Source organism: Paramormyrops kingsleyae, chromosome 1 (assembly GCF_048594095.1).
Source record: "Paramormyrops kingsleyae isolate MSU_618 chromosome 1, PKINGS_0.4, whole genome shotgun sequence".
Lineage (NCBI taxonomy): Eukaryota > Metazoa > Chordata > Actinopteri > Osteoglossiformes > Mormyridae > Paramormyrops > Paramormyrops kingsleyae.
The window spans coordinates 43,543,470-43,567,775 of record NC_132797.1 but is presented as its reverse complement, the minus strand read 5'-3'; the positions used below and the strand labels follow the sequence as shown (position 1 = coordinate 43,567,775).

General features: G+C 39.3%; 1 protein-coding gene across 3 annotated transcripts in view; it reads left to right on the top strand.

The window, feature by feature from the left end:
* The window catches only part of LOC111838542 (protocadherin-9-like), a 313,609-nt gene that overhangs the window by 150,450 nt on the left and 138,853 nt on the right, over nt 1–24,306 (top strand). For 2 of the 3 annotated variants that reach the window (XM_072715947.1, XM_072715951.1), the window contains exon 3: nt 4,982–5,183. In XM_072715947.1, coding sequence (XP_072572048.1) covers nt 4,982–5,183 — 202 coding nt within the window. The remainder of the gene's footprint in view (nt 1–4,981; nt 5,184–24,306) is intronic. The other variant, XM_072715948.1, reaches the window with a different exon arrangement.

The window sequence follows — 24,306 nt, the reverse complement described above, 5'->3', positions numbered from 1 at the left end:
ACGACTGCAAGATAGGGGCATTAGGGTAAATAAGAACAAATGTAGCTTTGGTCAACCAAGTGTAATGTACTTGGGACACAAAATTGACTCTGAAGGATTACATCCCGTGCCTGAAAAAGTGGAAGCGATAGCCAATGCTCCAGTTCCTAAGAATGTCACAGAGCTCAGGGCGCTGCATTAGGGATCATTTTCGGGGTACAGAAATTTAGGGATTATCTGTACGAAATTCCTATTGGTAACTGATCATCCGCCACTTATAAAGATTCTAGGGCCAAAAACGGGGGTGCCAGCATTAGCTGCTGTTCGCTTACAGAGATTGGCTTTATTATTGTCAGCCTATCAGTATGACATACTCTACAAGGCCTTATTAAAACATGCGAATGCAGACGGGTTACCCTTACAGAGAGAGGTGCCACAAAGCAACCCAGGATTTAGAGTGTCTTGGTTGATATCAATTCCGGTATCCGCAAAAGACATAAAGAAAGAGACAGATAAAGACAAAACACTTAGCAAAGTCAGACATTTAACACAGAATGGATGGCCAAAACATGTGATAGACGATGAACTGAAACCGTATTGGAATAGACATAAGGAACTCACGGTAGAAGCAGATTGTGTGTTGTGGGTTTAAGTGCAATAATACCTACAGCATTGAGACCTCAGCTGTTAAAAGAGCTACATGAAGAACATTTGGGCATTGTCAGGACAAAGGCATTGGCTAGAAGCCATTTTTGGTGGCCCAGTCTAGATAGGGAACTGGAAGACATGGTGAATAGCTGTCCAAATTGTCAGAATACTAGATATGCACCTAACCAGGCGCCAGTGCACCTATGGAAATGGCCAGAGTGACCATGGGAATGAATTCATACTGTATAGACTTTGCAGAAAAGGAGAAGCATCAGTTTCTGTTGGTTAGTGATGCTTATTCACGTTCGCCAGAAGTTAAATTGATCACCAGTACCACATCTTCAGCTACCATAGATGCTATGAGGGGTTTGTTTGCAGCGTATGGGTTTCCCCAAGTGGTCGTTCATGGCCCACAGTTTGTGTCAAAAGAGTCTGAGACATTCTTGGAAGCTAATGGGGTTAAACATATTAAGTCTGCGCCATACAGTCCAGCTTCTAACGGATTGGCAGAAAGATTGGTTCAGACCTTTAAACGGTCACTGTTAAAGCAGAAAGATTCAGGACGTTCATTACAAGATTGAACTGATAGTTTCCTGTTTAGTTACAGGAACACCCCGTCCACATCTATAGGGAAAACACCTTCGCAACTTTTCTTGAAGAGAAGTGTTCGGACTAGATTGTTCCGGGAAGGAGATGGAAAGAAATGGAAATCAGGTGTAATAGAGCAAGTACTGGGTCCTGTAACTTATATGGTAAATGTAGAAAGACAAACAAGCAAGAAGCACATAGACCAGCTGATTGCAACTAAGAATTCAGTAATATGCAAAAACACTGAGAATGTTGAGATTGCACCCAGTCTTGAACTGGAAGGAGATGAATTACGGGAGTGTGGGGATGAACCACTGAGCACAAGACCACAAGGAGTCAGGCGAGCTCCTGAACGCAGGAAATGATAGGTAAAGAGTATCCAAAGGAAGCCTAGTCGAGGAAAAATTTAAGAGAAGTTCAAGGTTTCTGGGGAGGAATGTTGTGTATGTGTATGTTCACTACAACTCCCAGGATTCAAAGCGTCGGGAGGGAGTTAAAAAGAAAGGCAAGGTCCTTCCCACAGGTGAAGTCTTCGAGAAGTGTGCGATTGTTATTTTGATTAAAAAAAGTTTGGTTCCCTACAGCACAACTTGGTCTCCGTCTATCTTATTTTTTTTTATCGTATGCAATCTGTGTGTTACCTTACGGACACAACATTTCCAACTGCCCAAAAGATGGAGACTTTGCTGCAGAACATAATTACAGAGGATCACATTCCCCTTTGTTATATACCTGGCAGGTTACTAAATGAGACAAAGGAACTAAAGAGATACTCATCTTATGTCTTTATGAAATATGACACTTTTATGGTCATTCATTTGAGTAGTTTTTAACTTAATCTAGAATATTAAATTAAATGCTCTGCTTCAATACTTTTAAACTGATTGTATATGAATTGAGAATACTGGGAAAAAGTAGTTGACACTATGATGCACTTTCTCCTAAAATCAGCCATCCAGTATGAAGCCTATATTATATTTCATTGCAACCCATAATATGAAAGATTAGTGTCAGGGATTCAGTTAGTGACAGTTTTCTTTTATTAGCAAAAAAGTAAATCAATTGTAGATGTGTGCTATCATCACATCTCATTTTTATAACCATATTGTTGGCAGTGGATTTGCTGCCTGAAATTTTTAATTGTTTCCCCAGAGTGAGAGTCATTAGGGTATGAGGCAGGTAAGGACATGTAGGACTTAATGTGCCTTATTATAAGCTTCTAACTTTGTTTACTTAAGTATTATTAATTTCCCCCACAACCCTGACCAGGTCAGGTGGTTTGGATGGATGGGCTTATCAATTTATTTTCCTCCTTATAGTGTTGTGGTAATATATTACCAGTATTGGTTTGTTTTAAGAATTATTGATTTATTTTTGGTGTAGCTTCAAATAATGCAATTCAATATTAATATGTAATGCCTTTACAAAATAATACTGTATTATTCTTTAAATATAATAAATATAATATAATACATTAAAGCTATACATTAGGTAATCATTGCATATTACTATGGAGAAATGCTGAACACTAGTTCATGTTCACTATTTATATATTCTCTTAGCTCTGCTATTCACATTTCAAAGGAAAACTCAAAATCGGGCACTTTGATCAGTTCTTCGTTGAGTGTCTGAAGTGCTGAAATCTCATCATTATACAATTGCTTACATTTTTCACACACATTTGCATGCAAACTGCAAGGCAGTTTGATCAACTCTTACTTGAATGTGTAAAGTGCTGACAACTAATTTCTTGTGAATGCTTTGCATTTAAAGTTGCTTGAATTTTGTGTGAACATGTAGATTTCTATGGTAATTAAAATTGAGTGTATTTCTAGACATTCATCGATTGGTGTTTTAAGAGAGAGTTTTAATTAAATGCAAATGGTTATGCAAGCACACATGCTTAATTAATCCCATTATATTGTAGCACAAATCCCTAACCCTATTATGCGTAGTTTTTATGAACAGTCTGAAAATGCCCCCACATTTCCCTTCTTCGGAATAGCAATGGTAGACTGACAGATGAGGCAAATGCACTTTGAATATGACATGGTGGAAAAAAAACAGTCCTCCTCCCATTCCGTATGGAAGTGGTAGGTTTTTGGATTCTTACTTGGTCCAGCTCCCCCATTCATTTTTATACCCTTTCTTAAGTTTAGTAGAAATAAATTGGAGGCTAACTAGGCGACTCGGTAGCTTGCAGCAGCTGGTGCAGTTGAATGCGTCATCCATCCTCTATTTTTTATGCCATGCGATCTACCCACACTACCTTTGCAATCGACCAGTAGATCGCAATCGAGGTATTGGGCACCCCTGGTGTAGACCATGTATACGTCGGAGTGGATTGTGAAGACAATACTGGAACAGGCGAGAAAATAAAAACGCACGTATCGATATTTATGCGGTCACATCGATGCATCGGATCGCACCTTAATCGATATATCGATACAAATCGATGTATTGTTACACCCCTACCAAACACATTATTTTTTTTCACAGCTTAGCTATTTCCAGTTAAACACTTGACTTTGTCACTTAATCAATCATTCATTCATTCATTCATTCATTCAATCATAGGACATGAGTTCATGACTGTTTATTACATTGATGCTCAATTTTTTTATAATTTAGCAATGCATAATGTTCTGTTTATCTATTATCTGTTCTCCAAACAGCACAGCAGAAATGCCCATTGCTTTGTTTGAATGTCACAAGCTCTCTGAATGTCCTAAAGTACATAATGAAGTGATTTGCATTTCTCTGAAATGGAGTGACCTTTGGTTTTGTCAGTAATTACTGGGTGGCTGCAGCAATCTGGAATTAAAATGTGAGAGGAGGCACTCATTACATCAAAAAGATAAATAATTAATTAAATAAAAGAATGCTCTGGTGCATAACTTTCTGTTAGATCATCTGGGGAATTTCTTCATTGGGCCATGTGTTGAAAGCAACCCATGAGAGGGAGGGGGACACCTATTTTTTCACCTTGGCACTCTCTTTGTCAAAGGCTACTTGGAAATCACAGGTTTGCAGTGAGAGAGTTATACCGACAGCCCTTTAAAATACCACCCTAAGAGTGACGTAGTCTTTTTCGAAAGTACTGTGCTTTTGTAGGTTTTTGCTAGCACAGGGGCACTTAGCAAATGTCAGTCACAGATCAGGCTTGACATTGGCAGCTGTTACTGCTCGAGTGAGGTCTCTGTAGCATCAGGTTCCTTGCAGAAATGATTTTGAAATGAAACTTTGTGTGTGTAGGGTTAGGGATTTGTGCTTATGTCAAGAAGGTAGTAAGTTCAGGTCCCTTGGCCAGCAGAGTAATGATGTCAGCATTGAACCCTTAACCTGAACTGCTCCACGGATGCTGAGTGTTCTTGCTCTCTGACCTTATGCTTTCTTCACTTGTACTTTATCTTGGACACAAGCATCTACTAAATAAATGTAATTTGTTTAAATTATGTTTTGCATTAGAGCATGTGTGGTTGCAGAAATGCATGATATTAGGTAAATAATTCAACCCATGAGGTTACGAAGGGAAAATAGCTATATTTCATTTGGAACTGAAGAATTCCTTTTGAAAGAAAGAACAAATTTAACATGTGAAAGGCTCCTCACAACCAAGTAAAAACTTTAGTGACATGCACATGAATCCATTTGACCTTTTTATCCATCCTCAGTCAATATGTCTATCAACTGATATCAGGTTTATGAAACATGCTAGGGTCAAACAAGGAGCACTGACAGGTATGTTTTGTACTCTTCATTCTAGTCACAGCGACGTGTAACGTTTCACCTTCCTGACGGCTCCCAGGAAAGCTACAGTGACAGTGGTCTAGGGGACCATGAGCCTGTGGGCAGTGGAACGCTCCTCTCACACCCTCTCCCTCTGGTTCAGCCACAGGAGGACTTCTATGAACAGGCTTCACCTGACAAGAGGACTGAAGCAGATGGTAATTCTGACCCTAATTCTGGTGAGTCGGTCTCTTGCTTCACCTTTTTGTCTGCTTAAATATGGTAAATCTGCTGCGTTGCTATAATGTAATTTTATGCAGTTTTGTACCTCCAGTATGCTATATCTATCACCATGTCCCCCATGCTACTATGTATTTAGACACCCTAGGCTCCTTAACAAAGCCACAACCGTGAACAAAGCTGAAAAGCTCTGGATGGATTAAGTTTCCTACTCTGACCTAATTAGGAAGTTTCACCTAAGAGGACAATATCAGTCTTAGAAATCTTTCTTTATACAAAAATGTAGACTTTCGTTATGTTGGATGACCTAATGTATTTCAGTAGAAGGAAAATAACAAAAACAAATATACTGTACAATGGAAAGCACTTCAAATTATAATGGAAATTTCATATGCAAGTTTACATACATCTATTTACTTTTAACCACCAGGAGCCCCTGCTTATGAACAGTTGATGCAATTTCTCTGCCTCCCTTGTGGCACTGCACATTGCACATGTGGTTTTGATTTATTTATAGATGATTTCCCTGTTGGAGATTCACACAGCAAAATATGTTAACTTTTTTTTTCTTTTATTTCCACGGGGAATGCATCCTGACCCACTTTCTTTTTTATCATTTAAAAAGCAAAGTGCTGCAAGATCAGATGCTTTGCCCAGGGTCTTATTAAGTCTTTGCTCAAATCAAGTTCAGGTTTAATGTCACATGGAAAAGTTGGTTCAATGTCACACTAATAGAAAGTGAATGGATATCCCTTTGTCAAAACATCTTATATTGTAATCACAGACATAAAAAATATTTCTGCATGTACAGGTTATGTCTTCTTATACCCCAAGTTATAGGTACGTGCATATTAAATTGCCTATGTGCATATGTAACCCTTATTAAATTCTTACTAACACTTGTACACCGGTTTTCGCATTCATTCGGCCATAGTGGATAATCCCTAGTGTTAGTAGTAGTGGGATATTGGCAGATACTTCCTAGGATCCCCCATGTGGAGGACGTCATTTTTTTTTACTCTTCCATTTTTTTTTCCCCTCACAACTTAATCTGTCCCTGCATGGAAAGGAGATGATAAAGTTAGGTAAATTAATAACACAATACAGCTGCTCAATTCCTTTGCTGACACAGTGAGTTCGTTTTTTCCTTCTTTCCTGAGAGTTTGTGACTTATTTTGGTGATTTTGGAGAGTTTTATTTTGAACATATCTTGGCTGTTTTTTTTTTACCCCCTTTGAATGCGGCGTCTTGTCGTGGATCCCCAACAGTCGTCACTACAGTCGAACCTCGTTACAACGTACCCTGTTTATAACGTTTACACCAATACAACGTTCAAATTTCGATGTCCCGAATTCGCGTAATGCATTATTCCATTTGCCGGTATCGCTTAGAACGTACACCTTTACAGCGTAAACTTCGATATAACGTATGATTTTCAGAGGAAAATAGGCAAACTGACCTTCGTTACAACGTACAGCCTCATCTTCCGAGCGCACGCACAATTCAGAATCGGCTGTTGCCGGCCATCTACATCCCTTAGCAACGCCTAACTGTATGAACCTATCCTCACGAAGCATTCCACACCGGCCGGACTCCTTGGATGCAGTCCCCGTTTTTTCATGGTTTTGCATGGTGTCATGCTGCCGCATATCAAGCAAGATGCCTGCTAAAAGGAAACGGATTTCGCTGATTGACAAGGTGGAAATAATTCAGAATTATACATGGCAGCCTTATACTGCCGACGCGAACTAAGTTCTGAAACTGTGTGGTTATTGGGGTAATTGTGTGACATATAGTGAAAGAAATTAACAAAAGACAGATGTCTAACATGTATCGAAATTTATTTCAGCCAATTGAATCATATACAGGTGCATAATTTCGATTTGACATTAGGTTACAGTAAGGCGATTTGAACGATAAGCCGGCAGTGGATTTTGCGTTATGTCGGCTGTCTATGAGTAACTGATATTAACCTAGTTTGAAGAATATAGTTCCTATTATATTCTTCAAACTATACAAGCTGTATGTCATAGTGTCAACTTGAGGGGTGTTTTCTAAAAGTTTTTTTATATACATTTTGTGTTCTATCATTCATTTTGAGGGACTTGGTTACAACGTACTATGGTTATAACATACAAATTCTTAATGTCCCCCGAGGTACGTTGTAATGAAGTTCGACTGTACCACCTTATCAACCGTTCTCCAAGGACTGACATACTTTTTTGAGATTTCAACTTTTAAGGACTTATGCATATTTTTTGGGGGTTGTTGGGTCCAACATATGCCTAGTTGGTTCATTCACATGACCTACCTTAATACTTTATATTATACCGTGTCTGTTCTGTATGATTGTGCAGAATTTCATGATCTGCACTGGTATCTTATATCGCATTGTATCTGTTTTACATGACTAGAGTTAGGACTTAATATTCCATAATTATTTCATATGAACCAGTAACCGTCCAAGAGTTATTGGAAGCATACAACCCACACTGACATGATTTATACAGTTTGACTGACATTCCACATTGCACACTTTTTTTTTTTTATCACACACTGAGGTGTACTGATCTGCATTGTCATACGAGTACTTAATATTTTTGTTTTATAACTTGGTTGGTGTGTATGTGTTATTGTGAGCTCAGGGGGGTGGGGGGTGGGAGGCATAATACATTAGTATTCGCTACTGCAGTCCTCCTGTACGGACCATAAGATCAGATAAGTAAAAGCGAGCCTATTAGAAGATTTACAAGATACTAGGGCCTACCTAGGGAAAAACGTGAGAAAGGTTACACATAAGTGGCGAGCCAGCCAGGAGGATTGCAATACGTAGTTCTCCCCCGCCTACCCACAATACACTGAATTATTTTATTTTTTTTACTTTTTCCCCCCCAAGTGCTGAAGTAATGGATCTCTCTGACCACTTTATTGTAAATGGGCAAAACACTCTATTTTTCACTGGTGTTGAAGACATTTACACTGATGAAGAAGTAGAGCAGGTATTTTCTGTTAATGGAAATATGGAGAATGAGCTGCAGGATAGGGTTCTAATAGAATAAGTCCATCACCAAGATTGACCCTGTGGTCTTAGGTGAGATACAGAGCCCAAATGATCCAAATGTGACATGGCATGGTAGGACTGTACGAGACATGTATGAAGAGGAGGTAGGGAAGCAATTAGCCCGACACTATTTTGATGAGCTCAAGGCTGTTGCAGGAGATAACAGAGCAGGCTTCCTAAAAGTGCTTCAAGAAGAACTGCAAGGTGCTAAAGATTCATACTGTGACTCGCCTCCCTCTTCTAGTGGCCCAAGTGCAACAGCCCAACCCACGTCAAGTCCACACATTGACAGTGCATTCTACCCTAGTTTTTCAGCTGGCCCTGTTCACATTGATTGAGGCATTGTGAACCCTCCACATATTCAAAAGGTGGTTGTTGAACATGTAATTCGCAGCAAGTCTGCCCTACTACATTCTTCTCCTCAACCCAGACTTCGCACCTATTCTGGGCGGGTGCCGAGATGCAATGCAACGTCCACTATGAGATGTGGCGCACTCAGGTTGACCTCCTGATTAGTGATTCTTCTTTGACTGACAGTCAGTAAGTCTGAAAGATCCTTAAAAGTTTACTGACCCCAGCTTCTGATGTAGTAAAACCTTTAGGCATAGACTCACCTCCAAGCACTTATGTTGCTCAGCTTGAATCAGCTTTTGGTGTCATGGAGGATGGGGAAGAGTTGTTTGCAGCTTTTCTGAACTGCAGCCAGAACAATGGTGAAAAGCCCTCCATTTATCTTAATAGACTGCACACCCTCCTCACCAAAGTCATTTCTAGAGGGGGAGCCTCTCTGAAAGATGCAAGTAAACTACTTCTCCATCAGTTCTGTAGGGGCTGCTGGGACCAGAGCCTCATTGTGAGCCTGCAGCTGGAGCTTAAGAAAGAACACCCACCATCATTCTCTGACCTGCTTCTCATGCTAAGGACTGAGGAGGACCATAGGTCTGCAAAGTATGATCACATGAAGAGACACTTAGGAACCACCAGTTGTTGAAGTGAGATTTTCTTTCCCTCAGACTATAACTGGCAAGAGGGACAATATCATGGCTCTAATGCATGTAGTTCCAGAGCATCACCTAAACAGCAAGATTCCCCTTTTGGTTGGGACCAACATCCTTGATAGACTTTACCAACATGGCACTGGGAGCAATGGCCTCAAATCCCTTTTCTGTGTTCATTCTGATGGTGGCTATGCACAATTCTTCCAGCATATTGCCCAGGCACATGAAACCACAAAACATCTACACATTGTAAAGCTGCAAGGAAGTAAGGCCCTCACCATCCCTGCTCAGCAGAAACTCTGCACCACAGGCATTGTCAGAGTATGGAAGACTACTCATAACACCGACTTTGTACTCGAGCCACATGAACACCATCCATTGCCAGGAGGAGTGTTTCTTGAAATATCCAACTATGTGTCGACTACAGGAAGCTGAACACTCGCACCATTAAACATGTGTACACTCCCCTAAACATTGAGGAGACCATCATTGCTCTAAATGGAGCTAAGTAGTTTTCAGTGATGGACCTCAAGTCTGGGTCTTATCAGGTTGAGGTCGCTGAAGAGGATAAGTAAAAAACGGCATTTGTGTGTCCACTAGGCTTCTTTGAATTTAACCGAATGCCTTAGGGTGTGACCAACACACCAAGTACTTTTCAGCGCCTTATGGAAAAGTGTGTTGGCAACTTGCATCTGAATGAAGTGCTTGTTTTCCTTGATGATTTGATAGTCTTCTCAGAGACGTTGGAGGAACATGAAGCTAGACTGATGAAAGTACTCACCCGCCTGAGGTACTATGGATGGAAACTGTCCCCCGAGAAATGCAATTTCTTCAGAATGTCCGTGAAGTACTTGGGTCACGTAGTGGATGCTCAGGGAATCCACAAAGATCCTGACAAGATTTCAGCCCTGAAAACCTGGCCTCGTCTTCTAACAAAAGGGAACTGAAATGTTTTTTGGACTTTGCAGGATATTATTAGCCTTTTATCAAAGGGTATTCAAAGATAACCAAACCACTAAACCATCTGACAGCGGGTTATCACCCAGTAAAGAAAAGAGGAAAGGTGTACAAACGGCCCCCGGTTTGCATGAATGGGTACTGTTCTGGCACAGTCATTGCTGAGTCACTTGCCATTGATACATCATCGCTGCCAGATTCTTTTGGTCAAGACATTTTACCATCAATGACACCAGCTGATTGACATGAAGTTCAAGCAGATGACCCACACATCAGCCGTGTTATTAGTTTCCTTATGACAACAGCAAAGCCCAGTCACACGGGACTTCGTTCAGAGCACCCTGAAGTAAAGTTCCTGTTACGACAGTGGCATAAGCTGGAGTTGAGAGATGGTGTGCTGTACTGCAGGTGGATTGATCACGGAAGACCCCACTATCAGTTGGTGCTTCCCAAACTGTTTCAGCAGAGAGCTCAACAGGGTATACACGATGAGGTTAGCCACCTATGTGCTGAGCACGCACTACACCTTGACCGTGCCCGATTCTTCTGGCCTGGCATGGCCAAAGACATTGAGAAGTGCCTGAGGTGTGAATGCTGTTTCAGAAGGAAGGCTGTTCCTCAGAAGGCTGCACCTATGGAAAGCATCACCACAACATACCCACTTGAGCTCATCTGCATGGACTACTTGTCCTTGGAACCAGACCACCGTGACATATGGAACATACTTGTAATACTTTTACAAAGTTCGCAGTGGCGGTACCAAAAAGGGACCAAAAGGCAAAGACCATCGCCAAGAACATTGTGGAAGAATTTTATTGTCCACTACGGCTTCCCCAGTCATCTGTTGAGTGACCAAGGCCGGGACTTTCAGTCTAGGACCATTAAAGAACTCTGTTCAGTCACAGGGGCAGATAAAGTCTGAACAAACCCTTACGACCCTCGGGGAAACCCAGTGGAAAATTTTAATAGGACGCTTCTTGGGATGTTGGGAACTCTAGAAGACAAGGAGAATCACCACTGGAGAGATTTCGTTAAACTGTTAGTCCATGCCTATAACTGCACAAGAAATGATACGATGGGCTACTCACCATACAAATTAATGTTTGGGAGACAGCCCAGACTGTCCTGACATGGAAAATCACCCGACACACTCGGAGTATGTCAAGAGCCTCCGACAGCGCCTCCATTGGCCACTGAGAGCACACAGATGTCGAAAGATAACAAGGTCCGATCTGACAAGAAGGTCAGGGCTGCAAGACTCCTTGCAGGAGATCGAGTTCTTGTCCGCAATGTCAACATCAGACACAAACACAAACTGGCCGACAGGTGGGAGCATAAGATTCATGTGGTTGTGAAACAGATCACCATATGCATGAGCTCACAGATCACCATATGCATGAGCTCACAGAGTTAGCGGTCAGATCACATGCTGAGGTACCTACAGGTATTACACAGATCTCTGATGCAGTTTCAGAGCCACCTAGTAATGTAGCCCAGCCCGAGCCTCAAGTAGCTTCCCCAGATGTTAATGCCGCTGCCTCACCAAGCAGAGTTGAGAGCCCAGACCATGTCATAGTTGACATCCATGATCCAGAGCCAGGAAATCTCCCTGTTTCAGAGCCAGAGAGAAGTGAAGATGCAGTAGTGCACGAAGAACAGCCTGAAGTCAGATGCTCAGCAGGCCAAAGCATCTGCCCTGCAAGTTGACTTATGATGAGTTAGGGAAACCCTTGATTTCAGATATTAGCTCATTCTTTGAGAATTTAGGATCTGCACTTCTTCAGTCACTGCAGGCATCTGTTGAGTCTTACTCGCATGCAGAGACTCATGCGGTCTAGAAGGGGAGGGTGTAACCCTTATTAAATTCTTACTAACACTTGTACACCGGATTTTACATTCATTCACCCATAGCGGATAGTCCATTAATGTTGTGTTAGTGTTAGTAATAGTGGGATATTGGCAGATACTCCCTAGGATCCCCCACGTGGAGCATGTCATTTTTTTCCCCTCACAACTCGATCCATCCCCATACGGAGAGGAGATGATAAATTTAGAGTTTTTGAGTGCGGGGTCACGTCGTGGATCCCCAACAGTAGTCACTACCACCTTATCCTTCGTTCTCCAAGGACTGACAGGTTTTTCCGACAAGGGAGTGGTAGGATTGGACATTTGTAAACTGTTGTTTTGAATTGGAACTTTTTTTTATTTCTACGCAACACACTTTTTGCTGCTCAACTTTTCTCATACGTTCTTTTTTTTGAGATCTCAACTTTTAAGGACTTATATTTTTTTGGGGGTTGTTGGGTCCAACATATGCCTATTTGGTTCAGTCACATGACCTACCTTAATACTTTATATTATACTGTGTCTGTGAATGATTGTGCAGACTTTTCATGATCTGCATTTGTATCTTATATCGCATTGTATCTGTTTTACATGGCTAGAGTTAGGACTTAATATTCCAAAATTGTTATTTCATATGAATCAGTAACCATCCAAGAGTTATTGGAAAGATACCACCCACACTGACTTGATTTATACCGTTTGACTGACATTTCACATTGCATTTTTTTTTTCTACTCACACACTGAACTGAGTTGTACTGATCTGCATGGTTATGCTTAATGTTTAAGACAGAACCATTTTTGTTTTATAACTTGGTTGGTGTGTATGTGTTATTGTGAGCTTGGGGGGGGGAGCATAATACATTAGTTAGTATTCGCTACTGCAGTCCTCCTGTACGGACCTTAAGATCAGATAAGTAAAAGCGAGCCTATTAGAAGATTTACAAGATACTAGGGCCTACCTAGAGATAAAATTGAGAAAGGTTTCACATTTCAGTTTATTCCATTGAAACCAGACTGGTCCTTGTGGGCTTGAATATGACAGAATGTAGAGTATATATTTTAATTAGAAATTGACGAAAGAGACATGCGAGTTTCTTGCTACAAAAAAATCAGTAAAGCCATTCAGAGCTGAGCAATAATTTGCCGTTGTAGCCACCAAAGAGAGTTAAGCAACTGTGGTGTCATGAATATGAATTTATTTGTATTCCACGTGTGAAATTTATACAAGACCTTTCATTAAATAACTCTGAGTATTAGTCAAGAAGATGACATATGCAGAGGACCCTTCCTGTATCATGAGCACCACTACTCATTACTGTGTCCACCCAGCTGACCCCATTTAAATATACAAATGAAAGAGTTCTTCAGTTGAAGACTTTTGGTGTTTGGAGGTTGTGATCAGTTCCCACAGATGCAAAGTATCATTGAAACATAGGCCCCTGCTTATTGATATGCACAATAAATAGTCTGTACAATCACACTTCTTATCATTTATCTCATTTATGTTAATGGGAGAACTTATTTAAAAATGCATGATTCTTAAATGAGAAATTATTAATTGATCAAATAAAATGATTTGATCAATTGATATAGGGGTGTAAATCACAGCTTTCCTCGCGATACGATACAATATCGATTCCTTAAGCCAACGTTTTGATTTTTTTTGATACCGCAGAAATTCCCACGATACGATGCGATACGATTCGATTCAGTTCAATACTGGGAATAATAGTCGAAATGATGAAATTTCACACAATCCTTTACATTTCAATAAATTAAAAAAGGCAAATATAATTAGCATTTTATCATATTTTATTGGGAACTGTAAACAAAATCTAGTGTAGTCAAGTATGTCCCATAAATCAAGCAAAATAAAGTGCAATAAGGTAAAAATAAAAACTTTGAATGGATAAAGAATTACATGGTGACTAATTTTACTTTGAATCAAGTCTTCTCCAGACAAATACAAAAGTGTAACAAAAAGTATGTCCATACCTGTCATGACCTGCTCGTATGACCCTCCCGTGTGCTATGCCCTTCATTAACTTTGTGTGCAGTCCCAATTGTTCCCAGCTGTTTATTATTGTTTCGTCTAGTCCTGTGTATTTAAGTCCACGTCAGAGTCTGTCGCCCAGATCTGTCATTGAAGTTTTCCCCATGTTGTGTGCTGTGCTTGCAATACCCCCCCGTTTGTTGGATTTCCGTCTGCCTGACCCTAATTCCTCCTCTTTCCCTGCTCGCTCGACCTACGCTGGAATACAACAATAACAAGTAAAATTAAGTGTAATAAAGTCAAATAAAAAACATTGCATGGACAGACATGTAGACTGAGGAAGATCAACATGACTGACTTCTGCCGTGAAACAAGTATGTCAGTATTCTTCTTTGAGAGGTTTTTTTTAAAGAAAAATTAAATGGTCAACGGGTTCAGGAGATTGTGTGCTCTGAGCATAGCGTCCTATGTCACCTGCCATACTAAACACACGCTTGCGAGCTACTTATAAATGACCAAGTCAGAAAGATCTACCTACTATAAAAATACAAAACATATATTTAGGCCTATGTATAAAAATATTGAGTATTCTTTAATATTATTTATAATTATTACTATTATTATAATTAATTTCCCTTTGGGATAAATAAAGAATTTTTTAATTGAACTGGGATTTTAATTCCTTTACCTTTCTATTTCTCAGCTCTTTTTTTGGAGGGAAGTTAATGTCGTAGTATTTATGAACAGTCTGAAAATGCCGCTCCACATTTCCCTTCTTTGGAATAGCAATGGTAGACTGACAGATGAGGCAAATGCACTTTGAGTATGACATGATGGAAAAAAAACAGTCCTCCTCCCATTCTGTATGGAAGTGGTAGGTTTTTGGATTCTTACTTGGTCCAGCTCCCCCATTCATTTTTATACCCTTTCTTAAGTTGAGTAGAAATAAATTGGAGGCTAACTACGTTTGCTGTTGAATCGATATATCGATACAAATCGATGTATTGTTACACCCCTAATAGCCTGGACACATTTCAAAGAAAATAGCATACTACACTGAAACAGGGAGGAGGCTTGGTTATGTTTCTGGGCTGCTTTGCTCCAACTGGTACGGGGTGCTTTGAGTCTGTGCAGGGCACAATATAATCTCAAGACTATCAAGACCTTCTGGTCAGTGTCAGAAAGCTCTGTCTCAGTTGCAAGTCATGGATCCTCCGAAAGGATAATGACCCAAAACAGACAGCTAACAGTACCCAACAATAGAGGTCGACCGATATTGAATTTTACCGATACCGATAGCTAGGTTGGTCCGTACTTGCCGATAACCGATTAATTAACCGATAGTTTTTAAAATGGATACTGGATTAAAAAAAAAAAACTAAATTAAAACACAACACTACATGTAAAATAGTACTAAACTTTATTACAAAAACCAAACAAAAAAACAGTACTTAATCATGAAAATGTGCTATATGAAATAAATATGAATATATTAATAAATATTGAGGTAAATTAAAGACATGCTTTCAAACTGAAAGAAAAAGTAACACTCCAAATAAATAAAAAAAAAGTTACATACAAAATGAATTATAATAATAATTATATAATTATATAATATTATAATTATATATAATATTAATTATATAAATGTATATTATATGTGTAGTCTCCCACTATATTTGCTTCTATTTTGAAAACTTTTTTCTCTCTCCATAGGCAGAGGTTGACCAAACTGTTTGTGTAATCTGTTAACAACGCTCATTATATACCCGTCTTTTTAGGCAAGAACCAGATAATGAGTGTCACGTCATGAAATGGTTTTAATACGAAGGGAGCTGTATTACGTGATAACAAATTTAATAAAAACATCGTAAGTTAGGCCTATAATAGTAATGATTTCATTTCAAACAACAAATATATTATATAGAGAAGGTGAGCAAAGTATCAACAGAGCTTTTTGAAACTCCGAATCAGTAAAACACTGCGTCACAAAAAGATTCACTGTTTCGAAGCGCTCCAGTCGGATCCCCCCATCCCCCCGGCAAATCGCACCCTGTGCCTGAAGATAAAAAGAACTGAAATCGAATGCATTCCTGATGGTAACAATCATGACATTAAACATTTGGGTCGGACTTGCGTGTATTTTTGCCACATTATTTTAACCGCTTGATGTACTGCTAATGTTAGCGTCCTCTCAGCCTTGTCGACAAACATACTGCTGTTCTTTCTCCAATGCAGAATCTAATCAACAAATGAATTACTTTATATTGAGATGAAAACATGTACTGTAGTGTACTGTATACATACCTTTTCGCTGTCTGTGTTTTAAACGTGCATTTGAAGTGTCAGCGTTGTCCGTGCACCGCGCTCTCTCCAGGCAGCTTGCGCTCTCCTTGCAACTAACAGTATCACGTGTCAAAACAAAAGCATGTGCTTTACAGCGATTTTCGCCTATAGAGGCGGCTCTTGCCATAGATATATATGTTGGCTCTCGCACTGTATAAGGACAACGGACCGTTCTCAGCCGCTTCAGCTCTGACGCAACCCGGAAAAACTATCGGCGTGGATTTTTGCCGATAACCGATAGTTCCAGGAATCAACTATCGGTGCCGATTAATCGGCAAAACCGATACATCGGTCGACCTCTACCCAACAATGCATAAGAACAAAGCATCACATTATTCTGAAGTGGCCCCCTATGAGCCCTAATCCAAATTATATCAAACATGAATGGAATGAACTGAAATATGCAGTGTGGATAAGGCACCCTCCAAACTTGACACAGCTAAAGTAGTTTGCTCAGGGAGAGTGGGCCAAACTACCTGTTAACAGGTGCAGAACTCTCATGGAGACCTATAGGAATCACCTGTTTGTAGCAATTGGCTCTAAAGGTTGTGCAACAAAATATTAGGTTAATATTAGGTTTTTTGTCCATGCCATTTTCATTTGTGTTATTATTTAAAATATTCTGTTGAATCAAAACTCTATTTCAAAGTCAGATTTTTCTTAAATATGGAATAAACAATAATGGGTGGCAAATACTTTTGTCAGTTTCAAGTTATTTCAGAAACAATTGTAGGTTATTTATTTTTCATGGAAGGGTACCAACAAATTACGTTTCATGTCTGTGTATGTGAGTATTTGTACCATCCATCCATCTATCCATATTTCTGAGAAAACCATCAGTATAGAGCAGTGCAGGGCCCATTTCTTTTTCTTTAAAACACCTTTAGTGTGACAGCGGAAAATAAGTTGCTACCTGTTACATGGCTATATATTACTTGAGCATAAATAACATGTAAATCATGAACTGAAGATTCCATCTGCCATTCCAGAGTTAAAATGTACGCTTAATAACTGTAATACAGACCTGCATCATGTACATTTCATATATTGAATATTTATCTAACAAGCTATGTTTTTATATTTCACATATATAATTACAGCAAAAATATGATCTTGTCAGTGATTATTATTAGTTATTGATAAATACCACAGCTGTATACACTCTATTTACTCCAGTTAAAAATATGAGGTGTTTAGCACACAAAAGCATTTCCGTGGTAGGGGTGAGTGAAGATGTAAGTGAGAAATAATATTACAGTATCAAAACTCATAGCTTTGTAGGTGTTTTCATCATAGACAAACATCACTTTAATAAAAAGAGCTTTCTCTCACATCATCCTCTATATTGGAGCTGTGCCTGCATATTACATTTCAACACTGTTAATTTGCTTTCTTCCCTTTTCATATTCCAATGAAACATTTTTTCTTTTCTTAGTAAACAAACCACATAAAACTGTGAGTAGTATAAGTTTCAAGTAATAATAAATGGCTATATTAATGTAAGAGCATCTGCATCTTATCCAGTTTATGGAGAACAAACCATGTTGTCAGTAGGTCATGAGTTCCACTGCCATCCTTGGGAGAGTAGTCATATCTTTGTTTGACATTTACTCTAACTGCTCCACGAGTGCTGGTCAGAGGCGCAGCTACAGGTGTTATGCCGAAAAAGGCATCCCTGCCGTAGAATGCATGCCTGTCTCTAAATGACCAATAGACCTTTTTCACAACTTCCGCATTTTTGACCGGAAATACGTAATCATAGGGTATCTTTACTTCCGCCGGTGTAAAAAAAATAGCGCATGCAGCGACCTCTTCTTCTTGCAGTGTACCGGGCTGTTCTTGTAATGCCCAAAAGCAGTCACATCTATCTTTTCATTCCTTCCCTGTTAATGGTGAAGTTCGACGTAAATGGATTCAGGCTATCCGGCGGGATGAAGGACCAAACTTCACAGTTAAAAAGGGGAGCACTTATGTCTGCAGCAGACACTTCACCTCAGACAGAAGCAAGCACCGTATTTTAAGCACAAATGACACAAGACCCAAACTTTTAAACAACTAGAGGCATGCCCGAGCGAAACACTGTCAAAAAGAGCAAATGCGAAACATGCACAAATATTTTAGCCCAAGTTTTTAAAAACAAGAGAAAGCCGTAATCAGCTTAACAGTTTTATTTCATTGTAAAATACAAAAAGTATTTCACCAAACGCGAAGATCCATTGATAGCGGCTCTGAGTTCCGTCGATGTGCTTAGAGTGTTTTATTTAAAATAACACATTTGCCGAAAAGTGCTTCAGTACTTTAAAAACGTTATGGTTAAGGGGTTTATTTGAAACATGGCACTAGTCTAATATACCGGGCACTAGTTCCTATAGCTAATAAATGTAATTAGAAAAAACGGGGCCAACTTCTTTAAAATTAACAAAACACAGCTAAAATGTTTTTTGATGCTTGTTGCTAAATTTTGCTCACTAGTTCCTACAGCTACTCAATTCTTGTTGCCTAAATGATTTACATCACGCTCACACTATTTAAAAATTTTGCTACAACAAAGCGATCCTTATACATTTTAAGTGTTTTTTGATTTAGTTTGATTATCAAAGTCTAAAGCCCCACTCTTGGTTGTGCGTTTGTGCAAATGTCCGGGCTTTTCTGTGTGCGTGTGTAGGGTGTTCATCTTGCGTCTAATGTTAAGGTATATATATTTATACTCATTTAAAATAACACATTTTTGTTTGCCTATTAACAAATACATCTAAGGTTTTTCTACCTTTAAACATTAACAAAAGCCGTTAATGTCTTTCCTTTAAAAATTACATGTGGTGAGCAATTCAGTAACAGTTACCTTGATACTTCTGGACAAATTCTTCGTGGAAAAATTTGTAGCCTTTATCAAGTTTGCTCTTTCTCGTGACGGAGTTTTCCTCCACGAGTTTAGCAACATCCGCAAATGTAAATTTGGGCAAATTTGTCAGATAGGTTGTACATATTCTCTGCTGAATTTTCTCTGATCCCGGGTTTTCTAATGCGTTGACGCTTGACCGGAACTAAGTTTACCCTACGATTACGTATTTCTGGTTTTCGTGAAAAAGGTCTATTGGTCGCTGATCTGAAATGAGTTGAGCTACTTCGTCGAGTAAGGCTACCGTAGTGCTAATCAATAGCCCCCAAAAACCCGTAAAACTCTAACCCTAACCCCCAAAATACCTCTAAAACTCTAACCCCCAAAAAACCCCTAAAACCCCCTAAGACCCTAACCCTAATCCCCAAAACACCCCTAAAACCCTAACCCTAACCCCTAAAAAACCCCTGACCCCCCAAAAAACCCTTAAAAGCTCAACTTGTCGGAACACCGGCATGCATTCTAAGGCAGGGATGCCTTTTTCAGCAGGGATGCGTTTTTTGGCATAACACCGGCCCTTCCCATTTACTAAATACACAAAGTTACACTGACATAATTTCTCCCCAGCTCTTGGCAGTTAGAATATATTACATATACAGTGGTACAGTACCTCTTTTTTCGAACCGAACTCCGGATCGAATCCTAAAAAGTTCAAGTTCTGATCGAATTTTTCCCATAAGAAATAATGGAAAACCAATTAATTGGTTCCCGGCCCCCCAAAATTACACCTAAATATGTTTTATTTTTTTTAGCATTTAAATACAAAATGAACAGGATAAAACAAGAAGAGCATTTTTTCTTAATGGCTTCCAAAACGATAAAGATCTTATCCCAACATTACCCCTGTCCTGCCCCGATCATCCACTCCTTCCGTGTGCCATGCCCCCTCGTTAACCTCGTGTGGGATCTCCATGTGATCAGCTGTTTCTGGTTGTTGTCATTAGTCCTCTGTATTAAGTCCGCGTTTCAGTTTGTTTTCCCAGTCCGGTCATTGGGTGCGTTCGACTTGCTTACAGCGCTGGCTTAAAGCCACGCATTCTGATCCTGACGCAATGCATTACGGTTAGATGCATTGCGACCTCTCACCCGGCTGCACAAACTGGAACCGCCTCCGTGACAACACACCTTTGTCCTTATTGGCTGAAGAGTTAAGTTACACGCATGACGTTTGTATCACAGGCAGTTCTGATGCGTAATCTGCTATTTCTCCCGAATATCACGTATAGCAGTGAGAACTGGTTTTCAGTTAATTTACCTTATAAAATAAAGTTTAAATAAATGCTGTAATAGTACACGTAAGTTACTGGTTTATTAATTGTTAGTTACACTGTAATGTTGTGCTGTTTTATGTGGTTAATCATCCAGTCTGTGAAAAAGGTGTTCAAGTAAGAATTGCATTGTAGTATGACTCATTTCCTCATTTTATATATCTGTCATTTTTGGTATACATTCTTATTATGGTGGGTGTATGGTGTAATTTTTAATCAAAGAAAAATCTTTAAAATCCCTACAACAAAGTTAAAATATAATACATAGTAATGTTTTCAAGTCAAACTAAGCTGTTCCTTTTGTATTTAATTGTTTTCCGTTTGAGGAATTTGCAAAAAACTGCAATGCATGATGGGTTTGATCTAAAGGCTGCCTAACATCCTCGTCCATCTGACGACATACATCAAGACTAGGAAGGTGCAAACCTGGTTGCATTTGTTAGTCCAGAAAGTAATTCAACATGTTCAAAAGTAAAAGTGGGGCACAAAAGAGGAAGGAAAAGAAGAAAAATCTATGTTCTGTTTTAATTGGCTATTCTATGCCGCAGGCCTTCTGTTTGCAATTTCGCCATGTACTGATGTAGGCTACGTTCTTAAAAACTGCTTTTTGTTGGATATAGCCCGATTATATGCCGTGGGCCTTTTACTTTGTTTGCTTGCAATTTCACCAGGTAGGCTACCTTCTTTAAACTGCGTTTTGTTAGACTACATATTTCGTGATGTTTTATTGTAGTCTTTGTAAATATATATATAGTTTAGCCTAACCCAGCCACTTAAGGGAGCAAGCCAGCTCAACTAGGTGCCAGTCCCAAGACCGGATTAATAGGGAGGTCAAGAAATAAAGAGACTGTATCTTCACTGCATCACTGATGTCAAAATGTGGGAAATATGTGGGTGTATAAATAAATGCGTTAAAGTAGGTTAATGATTGTGTGCTGTCTAAATTGTATAAAAAGTTAGGCTACATCACATTTGAATGGGCTATACTCGGATGGGGTGAGGGTAAAATGCGGACCGTTTACAAACAGCGGATTCCGTGTCGCAAAAGACGCACGCCGCGTAGACAGATCACGTGGCATAGAAAGAAACCCATACGACGTTACCTAATCAGGGGGTGCGTTCGAGGTGTGTCTGCAGCTGCCGTGACGTGAGCGCGCTCTGCCGTCGGCTGCAAGGGTGGAGTATACGCTGGACATAAACAAATGAGTGTTCGAGGAGCTCAGCAAGGCGCAGCAGCTGCGCGTTCAGCCAGTGCAATTTTGTCATCCATATGACAGAGTACAATACGATTGTCCGAAATCCTTATTGTTGTTAATGTTTAGCAATTTTTTTATTGTTGTTTTTTTTTTTTTTTTTTTAAATTGAAAATGTTCTATATATCATTTGTTGAGCATTCTCTAATCGCGTATGATTTGCATTTGGACGTCCAGCTACCATGAACGTCACAGTTTGTGGGTGCCTGTTCTGGATGAGTAAAATAAATTGCAATAAATCAATAAATAAAAATGTTTCTTTCACCAAAAAAGTGTATTCTTAAGTATTTTTGTAGATCTCATATCGAAACACTATCGAACTATATCTTCGTGTTGTCTGGTTTCATTTTCTCATATAAGTAAGGCTACTGTACACCTTGCAAACACTCGTGAAATATCTACACAATTATAGAAACGTCACATTGGTTGGCACTGTACAAGTCATTATATCAGAATTAATACAAGAAAGAAAAAGAAAATTGCAAAGCAGATCTGTTACATTTAAACATGGAAGTAGCATGTAGAAATAAGTCCCCCAGGCTTGGCATATAGTAGTGGAAAAGGCTAAATTTGTATTTTACGAAAACATTTAAAAGTGTTTGGGGCAGGATTTGTAATTATCCATTTTGTCCTATACACTGTAACAATAGGGAAGCTGCCCTGCATAATCTAAAAGTCCACAGAAGTGGCATGTAGAAATGAGGCCCCAGAACATGTGATATATTGCCAGGAAGGTCGGAATTTGTACTTTACAAAAATTTAAGACTGAAGATTCAAAAGGTTTATTCGTCATGTACACAGTTGTACACACACAACATGAAGTGGAATGTAACCCTGGTCACTCTGAGCAGCTGTGCATGATAAGAGAGTAACAAAATATAGAAAAATATAAGAAAAATAATAAGATAAAAAATATATGAAATGTTCAGCTGTACATAATCTATACATAAGTGATAGGTAAGAGGTATTTTGCTGTGCAATGTGCAAGAGACCTGAGGTATGTGCCAATGATTTGGACAGTGTGAAGCAGCACCTAGTGGCATTGAGTATTGTCCTGATTTAGGAGCATTATGACCTGGGGGAAAAAGCTCCTCTTTAACCTTTCCATTCTGGGATGCATTTCCCAAGACCATAGTGGAGCAACACTGTTGTAAAGTTGCGTAGTTCGAACTACAGTTCTTGAGCTGTAGTTAGAAGCTTAGTCCTGGGTAAATACATCAGCGATGGTGGAAAATGCAGTCTAATAAGGGTATAGTCACCGTGTAAGTAAGAAATTTAATAATCTTTCATAACTAATAAGGAATAATTTAGCTCTATGATCACATATAATGTGAAGTTGTCTGAAAATGTAGTTTGAAATGTAATTGTTGTGTGGGTCTCTGGTCATGTAAGTACAGTAACTGTCGGTAGTGAGCAATAGGGACACCTTGCTGGGTGATGCGGGAAGAATCCACTGTGTGACCCATTTGTACGTTGACGTCGAAATTCAACTTACCAGTGGCACTTGCACTCTCATCTAGCACATATTGTATGTTCTAGTCACTCTTTGGCTTCTTCTCATGTTTAGAAACATGTGTGAACAGTTTTGAGTCATTGTGTTTAAATGATGACTACTATATGGTGGCTGTGCTGAACTTCTGCAGCCTGTGTTTTCTATTTTGCATCAAAGTTCACCACAGTGCAAAATGTGTTTTGATGAATGGGAATGTGTTTAGAGTTTTGCTCAAATCTGCAAATTGTGTTTAAAGTTTCACCAAAAGAGTGATTGATTCAATAATTGAGTTTTGGCAATTGGAAGTTTTGTTCCAAGAATGAGGTTTAGTCTTTTAGCAATTCAGAAAAACTGTAACAGAAACGTAAGTCAAGGTAAACTTTAACTTACCAAAGCTCTTTGGGGCGGTCAAACCAGATGTGTCCAGTTTATACAGATACTGCACAGTTAGGGGTAAAAGGCTGTTATGGGCAGGGCAAGTTTTTATTATCATACACAGGGGTTATCCCCGTGTGGATTCCCTGTGTTTATCAGCTGTTTCCAGTAGTTTTCATTATTGTTGATAGGTCTGGAACGTAACTTCCACTATAGGCGGGGGATCACTATATATTTTAAGGCTTAAACTATAAAAAAGTTTATGTATATGGTCTTTCTATATCGCGGATTTTCACCTATCGCTGATGGGTCTGGATCCCCCGCCTATCGCGGAAGTTACGTTCCAGACCCATCAGCAATAGGTGAAAATCCGCGATATAGAAAGACCATATACATAAACTTTTTATAGTTTAAGCCTTAAAATACCACTCCCACATGCTTTAAACACATGTGAACTTATTAAAACGCACTTTGTAAACACATATGATATGTGGATGCTGGGCTAAGGATATGAGTGACATAAAATATGAGAAATTCTGGTATCATTCAAATGTTTCTAGTAATGCATCGTGTTGGTCTTAAATTTTACTCATAATGGTCTTAAAATGTCTTAAAAAAGTCTTAAATTTAACT